Below are 8,482 nucleotides of genomic sequence, written 5' to 3'. Positions count from 1 at the left end.
GAAGAGACCACTGATATTTCTTTCCCAGCCCGCCAGCCTGGCCACAGCCCCCCTCCCGCAAAAACTGAGGAAAGGGCTGATGGAGCTGAGGGGTCCAGGACCACCAATTTTCTCATTGTACCCGTGACAGTCCTGATGCTCCTAAGACTTGCTCCTGCGCTTTTGGGGCAGAGCTGGGCCTGGGACTCTGTCCTGCAAGCCTTTTGGAGGTCCTTCCAGCCTCCCATCTCCTCCAGCCCTTAGCAGAGTTGGCCCTGCCCATTCTCTACCTGGAGGCGCTGGCCAAGGGCACTCAGATGACGCAGGCCTGGGGCCTGGAGGCTGGTATCCTGGTTGCAGCCTGGCTCTGGGGCCCTGGGCTGCCACAGCCAGCTCTGAATGTGGGCCATGACCAGGCAGCAACCCAGCCCTCTCCGCCCACTGCCCTACTTCCCAAGTCCTGGGATTGGGAGAAGTAGGGGCAAAGACTAATGGGAAACGGGGCCCATATCACAGAACCTCAGTGATCGAAGACTCTTAGAACCACAGAACATTGGAAACAGGCCATCTCAGACTTTTGGAAAACCCAAGCATCTCAGAATCTTGAGAGCCAGGAAATAGAATCTTCGAGAACCCTGAAATCTGGAATCCTAATAGCTACCATTTATCAAGCTCTTAGAAGGCAGCAGGTCCTGTGCTAAGCACTTAACACAGGTGATTTCTGATAATTACCACCTTAGCCCCATTTTACAGATGAGGAAACCAAGGTCCAGAGAGACTGATTCACCCAGGGGCAGCGTTAGGAACATAACCCAAGGCTTCCATGACACCTGGGTGTGGGAGGGAGAGGAGAGGAAACAGCACGTGTGTCCCCAGCTGACCACCCAAGGGGCTGACTGAAGGACTATGGGCTGAGGTAGATCCTGTTCATATACTTAGATATTTACAGTAAACCATGAGTGCTGTTGAGAAGAGATGCAGCCTGGCCTTCACTGTGTCTGCAGCAGCCAGAACAATATCTGTAGATTTCTGTGACTGTTGAAAGAATTAACCCCCCAGACCTGCTCTCCTGGCCCACTCCTGCTCTCCTGGCCCACCCAGAATTCCCACCCTCAGCCCCTCAGCCCCCAGTCAAGGCACTTTTAAGGGTACCAGTTGGATGCCGGAATTCCTAAATCAGTGGTTCTCAAACTAGCTCTGGTAAAGGACCAGTTTTCATTTCTAATCCATCGTGGACCAGTACTTTGGCAAGATAAAATAAAACCTGGGAAAGTGAAATAAAAAAAGACATATAGAATATAAGCCCACAATCTGCATTACCAGACTAATCAGACATAAAATTACATTTCAATGAATATAATCAGAACAAACACAGGGAAAAAGGAAGATCATGGAAACCATTCATTGTGAGCAAATAGGCAATTAATACAGAGTTGCTACTATGCTCATAACTTTTTGTCATTCCACTATCTTAACTAAACAGGAAGTTATTCCGGAAGTTGTGAGTCTCCATATTATAAGACTACAGCAGGTATCAGCAAGTGATAGCCCACAGACACAATATGGTCCCCAAGCTAAAAGTGGTTTTTACATTTTAGTAATGGTTGGGGGGGACAGTAAAAGAATAATACAATTTCATGACACATAAAAGTTGATAAAATTCAAATTTCAGTGTCAGTGAATCAAGCTTAGTCAATTAATTACTAAATTTCCAGCCCAGCCACACCTATTGGTTTCTATGTTGGCCATGGCTGCTGGGGGATACAGAGCTGAGCAGTCGTGACAGGAACCACATGGTCCTCCAAGCCTAAAATCTACACTGGCCTCTTACAGAAGAAGTTGACCGATCCCTGGTCTATGTGAACACATTGACAGAACACTGAATCACAACATTTAAAGTTTCATCATGACCAATGTGCTTGATTTTTGCTGGTTAATTTATGTAATCCAAACTGGATTGACACTAACACTATCCTCAGGGAATAATGAATATCTAAACTCTAAATGTAACTTCTTTCTTTGTTGAAAAATACGTCGAGGGGCACCTGGGTGGCTCAGTTGGTTGAGCAACTGCCTTCAGCTCAGGTCATGATCCTGGAGTCCTGGGATCGAGTCCAGCATCAGGCTCCCTGCTCATCGGGGAGTCTGCTTCTCCCTCGGACCCTCCCCCTTCTCGTGCTCTCTCTCTCGCTCTCGCTGTCTCTCAAATAAATAAATAAATTTTTTAAAAGAAAAAAGAAAAATATATCAATAGTTGTGTCCAGATGAAGAACATTAGATTTCCTCAGTGAATTGTGGCTCATTTTATCCCTAATGCTTTTTGCCTCATAGCCCATTTCTGTCTGCTATGGCTGTATTTATACGAGCTTCCTTTGGTTCATTTTCTCCTAGTAAATCTGTTTTCCAAGTCATCACTTTTGGCCTTTTGGTTCTTGTTATGCTCTTAGATCCTGCACTCAGCTGTGGGGAAGAGCCTGGTATCTGCCCTTTGGTGTCTGCTCTCTGCCTTTACAGTAGAAGGACCTCTGGTCTTTAGCTGGGCATGTGGCCGCCCCAATTAAAGACTGCATTTCCCAGCATCCTTTGCAGCTACGTGTACCAGGTGAGGAGCCCTACCTAATGGGGTATGAGTGGTTCACATTCTTTGTCCCCCTTTGTCCTTTGTTCCTGCCTCCAAACCTGCCACCTGGAAAATGCACAAACTTGGGCATACCCCAGGAATGGCAGGGCGGCTAGCAGGAGCTTCGGTCCCTGAAGCCCATACAGCTGGATTTCACTTAATAAACTTCTATTCCTTTAAAGCATTGTTATTTGGGATCTCTGTCAGTTACAGGAAACCCAGGCTCATACTGAAACTTTCCTCTGGGGCTGAGACTCTCTTTTAACCAGAAACTTAATTTACTCATAATTATTGGAATTTTTATTTTTTAAGGATTATCCCTACCTTCTGGTTTTTTGTGTGTGTCTTTTTTTAAAGTAGGCTCCATGCCCAGTGGGGAGCCCAACTCGGGGCTTGAACTCATGACCCTGAGATCAAAACCTGAGCTGAGATCAAGAGTTGGATGCTCAACTGGCTGAACTACTGAGCACCCCCTTCCTACCTTCTGTTTTAATGTTCTCATGGACTTTGTTTTTCTTTACCTTTTTTTCCCTCTTCTATAGCCTTCTACTGGTTTAATCAAGAATTCTTCAATTTCGGGGCACCTGGGTGGCTCAGTCGGTTAAGCGTCTGGCTTGGCCCAGGTCATGATCACAGGATCAATCCCCGCGTCGGGCTCCCTGCTCAGCAGGAAGCCTGCTTCTCCCTCTCCCCCTGCCTGCCACTCTGCCTGGTTGTGGTCTCTCTCTCTCTGTCAAATAAATAAATAAAATTAAAAAAAAAAAAAGAATTCAAGGGGCACCTGGGTGGCTCAGTTGGTTAAGCGACTGCCTTCGGCTCAGGTCATGATCCTGGAGTCCCGGGATCAAGTCCTGCATCGGGCTCCCTGCTCAGCGGGGAGTCTGCTTCTCCCTCTGACCTTCTTCCCTCTCATGCTCTCTCTCTACCATTCTCTCTCTCTCTCTCTCAATAAATAAATAAAAATCTTTAAAAAAAAAAGAATTCTTCACTTTCCCTCTATGGATTTGACTCCTGAACAGAGCATTCTATCTCTCTTTCTATACATTAATGATTACCTTTAAATGGTTAACAAATTCTAAAGCTGATCAGTGAAACTATCCTCCTCTAGGAAAGACGAGAAAAAGATTTCAGCATGTCTAAAGTATCCCCTCCCATCTTCCATTTTATTTTGTCTATTATTTTAGTCCCTCCTTTATTTTTAAAATCCTCCAAATTAACTTTTTTTTTTTTTTACAGTCAATGCTTCTTTAGATCCACCAATATGTTTACTGATCGCTTTCCTGACCATAATTTAGTACATACTCTGCCTTCGTTCTGGTCTGAATTTCCTTCTTACGGAGGCCATCCCTTCAATGAGAGCATGTGGGTGGGAAACTCTTCCCAGCCTTTGTTTCCTGAAAAAAGTAGATGTTTTTGCCTTCATTCTTGAAGAATGATTCAGTGAGGTATAGGCTTCTTGGCTGACAGCCATTTCTCCTCTGCATGATGAACAGTTTATTTCATTGTCTTCTGGCATTTACTGTAGCCAACGAAAAGTCTTCGCAGAGCCTAATTGCTGTTCCTGGGTAAGTCATCTGACTTTTGTCTCAAGTTGATTGTTTATAGGGTTTTCCTTTTGTGTTCTGCAGTTCCACCGGAATGCATCTAGATATACATTTGTTTTTATTTCTCCTTCTCAGGCTCTAGTGGGTACCTTTGATCTGGGGGCTTGTCTTTGTGGAAGCCTTTATGGAAAAGTTTCAGCTATCATGTCTTTGAGTATTGCCTCCTGCCCACTCTGTGTAGTTTCTCCTTCTGAGACTCCTAATGACTTTTAACTACTCTGTAATATTTTCCATTAGTTTATCCCTCAGTGCTACCTTATGGGTGATTTCTCAGATGTAGCTTCCAGTTCATTAATCTTCTCTTGAATTGTGTCTAATCTGCCGTTTAACTTATCCCTTGATTTTTTTTTTTCATTCCAATGGCTATATCCTTTATTTTTAGAAGTTCTATTGGGTCTTTTTTTTAATCTTCCTGTTCTGTTTCATACTATCCTGCTACTGCATATTGATCTCTTTCCCCTCTTTTATCTCATTTTTGTTTGCATTTACTTTATGGTCCCTTTCAGATTGTTCTATTATATTTTGGGGTGCTGATTCTCCTGTTTGTTGTGTCAGCCATGTCCCCCTCATGGTGACTTGTTTTCTTACGTGATTTGTAATTTTTTGTCATGAGTTCATCTTCAGAAGTGACAGGGTTGTTGTTTGTTTAAGTACATTGGGTCCTGGGTTGAAGACTGCCCTTCTAGTAGTTTCTCCCTCTTTCTTCAGCTTTCCTGCCTAATGTGCAAGCCTGAGTTTCAGGTTCCTTAGGGCAGCTTTTTCCACTCAAGGCCCTGGACACCTGTACCCTTGCCACTTCCTCAGGCCAGTAGGTGGAAATATATTTTGATCCCCTTTTCAAGAACAGGGTAGCCCTTTGAGGCCCTGGAAGGTACTCGGGCTCATGTTCTGTTCCTCAGCCTCTTACAGGTCTTCTTTCACTCATAAGTGTCAGAGCCCAGGCTCCCGAACCTCTCTCCACGGCTGAGGGCCCCATGGCGTCCCCTCTCTCCCACCACCCAGCTCTGAGTTCTTGCTTTGTCTTTAGTACCGGGGGTTATCCCTGGCTTTCTTTCAAGTTAAGCTTTTTTTTTTCTTTTTAACATTTTTACACAAGTAGTGGGAGGCACCCAGCCACCCTCCCAAATAGCCATATTACCACAATCCCCCCAACCCTTTCCCCTATCTTTGAATGCTACAGTGCCAGGGAGCTTGCTACCTCCCAAGGGTCTGGAGAGATCCAAATCTTGCTCATACTGGAGAATGATAGGCCACTGGGTGCAGGTTTCCTCCAGGCAGCTCAGGTGGGAGGAAGGTGAGGATGTAGGTAGGTGGGTGACATCACAAGGCAAATTTCCAGCCAGATGTTGCCAAGGGTCCGAAGAAGCCTGGGAGCTGCTTGGTCTCTTCCATTCTGGGGCTTCGTGGGGAGGGTGTACAGCATGAACTCTGCTGACCTGGGGCCAGAGGGGCAACACATTCTCCCTTCTGGAGCCTCAGTGGGTGAGAAGCATCATCACAAACTCTGGAGGAAAGACGGGGCAGAGCTTGGGCCAGTCCTGATCAGGAATCCCAGGAAATGCTGGGCTCCCCCTGGGCGCTGGAGGGGTGGGGGCTGTCTGGGAAGAAGACTCACCATCAAAGTCTACGGTGCCATCCCCATTGAGGTCCACGTCTCGGAGCATCTCGTCCAGCTCAGGACCCACCAGTGGCTCCCCCAGCAGAGCCGGTGCTGCCTGTCGCAGCTCTGCCACTGTGATCCGTCCATCTCTGTCCCTGTCAAACTAGGGTTCCAGCAGGGCTCAGCCCCTCCCACCCAAAGCTGGCTCTGCCTGGACACGTCTCCATCTTGCCACATCCTGTGCCTGGATGCCCCCGCCTCTGCCCATCCAAACCCTCCACCTCCTCCCAGGCCTAGACACAGGCCCCCTGCTCCAGGAAGTCTCCTTGGGTGGATCCCCCAGCTGAGAGTGAGCTGGACCCTCTCCAACCCCTCCCTGGCCCTAGCCAGGGCTGTGGGCCTCCAGAGGTTGAGGCCCCAGGCTCTCTGGCCTGGATGGGAGACCAGCAAGTCTGTTGTCCAGCCACCCACCCAGCACCCGACTCGACCACTCTCCACACCTCTTGGAAGGCGATGCGCAGCTCCCGCACCCCCAACATGTGCGCTGTCTCCTCCCTCAGCTTTGGGCTCATCAATTCCACAAACTCCTCGAAGTCCACGCGGCCACCCACTGCGGACCCAGGCAGAGCATCGCAATGGAGAGGGCTGGGCCCGAGGAGGGATGTCACAAGTGTCACAAGCACCAGCCTCTCCCCAGCTCTGCATCCAAGCCCTTGGGGGGAGGGGGGAGGAGGCAGGAGCCCCGTTCTCCATGGGAATGACGGGGCGAGGTGCTTGGGTGCTCTCAGTGAAGCACTGAAGTGTGAGGGAAGGAGACCAAGGTTTGGAACCAGGCAGCCCCAGATTCAAACTCTGTCTTTGCTGCCAAAGGGGTATGGCCTTGGGTGACTCATGAACCCTCCTTCCTCATCCTGGGGCGAGGATGAGAAGACCCACTCTTGGGTGCTATTGGGGTCGCAGTTCGCGGCTCTTACGTGCTGGGGCCCCATTGGCAGCAATAAATACCCTTTAAGGAGCATGCCCATGTAGTCCCTTGATGCTAATTGTAAAAAGCACCAATAGCCAAATAGCAGTTTTGGGGGAAAGAAAAGAAGCATAGCACTTAATGTTCACATCAATTGTAAGTCACATCCCATTTTGGAAACCATAGAAAAAGCAAATGCAGGTGTTCTGGAATGAAAGGAATCTGATATTTGTCAAATTAGCTAATGATAATCACAAGTCCCCGTCCAGCCGACACTTAATCACAAGGAAAGGCCAGGGTTTGGTCACATTAGGCCTCAGGAGGTTCTTTTCAGGGGCCTAGGGAGTCAGAGAGACAGAGACAGAGAGCCAGCTGCCTAGTACCAGCAGGGAGCATTTTACCACATGTATCACAGGACAGAGGGGGTCCTCAGCTGAGCCCCAAGGGTCTCTTGGATCACTGGTACCTTTCACAACCCCTGAATCTGCCAAGGCTAATGTCAGATGGTCAAAATGCCCTAGAAACCGTCGCACACTCCCACCATCACCCCCGCAGACTCCCAGAGCCACCTCCCACCACCCCCTCATCGTCCCCCAAACCATGAGACTCAGAGAGGCCCAGGGCTGCCCAGCCTCGGCACAAAGCCAAGAGACTCGGGCCCCACCCCGCCCTGGGGCAGTGGGGGTCAGCCACTGACTCCGCATCTTGACGTGCTGGGAGACCTCGATGAGCTCCATCTCGGTGGGCATGTAGCCCAGCGTCCGCATGCAGGCGCCCAGCTCCCGGTAGCCGATGTATCCATCACAGTCAGTGTCAAACTCCTCAAAGGCGGCCTGCAGCTCTGCAGGGGAGGGACGTCAGGCCCAGGCCACTGGCTCAGGGATACCTCCCACCCGCCACTGCCACCAGCAAGGGCCACTCACCATCCAGCTCCTCGGGGCCCAGCTCGCGGTCCTGCAGAGGCACAGTCCAGCATGTCTCTGGGGCCCATCCTTCCTCCTCCAGCCCTGGGCCAGAATGGCCTGGGCAGGGCCAGTCCCACCAGGGCAGGAGAAGGCAGCTGAAGTCCCATAGGCCCCCAGAGAAGAGATGAACACCCCCCCTTCCTGCTCCTGGGGCGCAGAGCTCTCACAGAATGCTGGGTTTGAAGTCCGGCTCTGCCCACTCCCCAACCCTTCCCCCAAACCGCAGAAACCCTGCCACTACGGCTCAGGCTCCTGGGTCTGGAAGCAGAGGTGGCAGGAGGTCTGAGTACCAGGGACAGGGTGGGCTAAGTCCAAGGGCACAGGTGTGATCCCCGCCCCACCCCCACCCCCGTCCCTGGCCCGGGCCCCCCTGACCTTCCCGAAGATGCGATTGAGTAGGGGCCCGTAGGTCTTCTGAGCAGCATCGTGCTGGGGGACGGGGCGGTGCCGGTGGGACTGGCGACGGGAGGCTGGCCCAGAGGCTGCGGGACCCGTCCCCCCTTGTCCTTCTCCAGTCCCAGAGGGGTTCTTGCTGCTCCCTGGGGCTTCGGGGCCCGGGATGGGGGTCTGTTCCTGAGAACTGCCAGCACCTTTCCGGGACCCTCGGAGCCCCCTCTCTTTCTTGCTCCTCTTCCTGGTCAAGGGGAGGCCCTCAGCACCACTCCTGGAAGGCATGACCCCCACAGGAGGCTTCTGAGGGCCGGGGGCCTGGTCTGGGCCATGCTGCCCCCTCGCCTGGTCTGTGGCCAT

General features: G+C 50.6%; 1 protein-coding gene across 1 annotated transcript; it reads right to left on the bottom strand.

The window, feature by feature from the left end:
• Positions 1 to 5,457: 5,457 nt before the first annotated feature.
• Positions 5,458 to 8,482, bottom strand: CABP4 (calcium binding protein 4). Its single transcript, XM_027580804.2, has 6 exons — positions 8,108 to 8,482; positions 7,691 to 7,721; positions 7,465 to 7,608; positions 6,304 to 6,413; positions 5,819 to 5,966; positions 5,458 to 5,707 (listed from the first exon to the last, which is right to left on the bottom strand). The coding sequence occupies exons 1-6, from the start codon at positions 8,480 to 8,482 to the stop codon at positions 5,679 to 5,681; spliced, it is 837 nt and encodes a 278-aa protein (XP_027436605.1). The 3' UTR covers positions 5,458 to 5,678.

The sequence above is a fragment of the Zalophus californianus genome, chromosome 11 (assembly GCF_009762305.2).
Source record: "Zalophus californianus isolate mZalCal1 chromosome 11, mZalCal1.pri.v2, whole genome shotgun sequence".
NCBI lineage: Eukaryota > Metazoa > Chordata > Mammalia > Carnivora > Otariidae > Zalophus > Zalophus californianus.
Note: the sequence above shows the minus strand (reverse complement) of the source record. Positions and strands in the feature narration are given on the sequence as shown.

Coding starts and splice junctions, on each gene's coding strand:
- CABP4 (XM_027580804.2), bottom strand. CDS start 8,482: ATGGCCACAGACCAGGCGAGGGGGCAGCATGGCCCAGACCAGGCCCCC. Junction 7,722..8,107: donor TCAATCGCATCTTCGGGAAG/GTCAGGGGGGCC, acceptor GTGCCTCTGCAG/GACCGCGAGCTGGGCCCCGA. Junction 5,708..5,818: donor TGGCACCGTAGACTTTGATG/GTGAGTCTTCTT, acceptor TCTTTCCTCCAG/AGTTTGTGATGATGCTTCTC.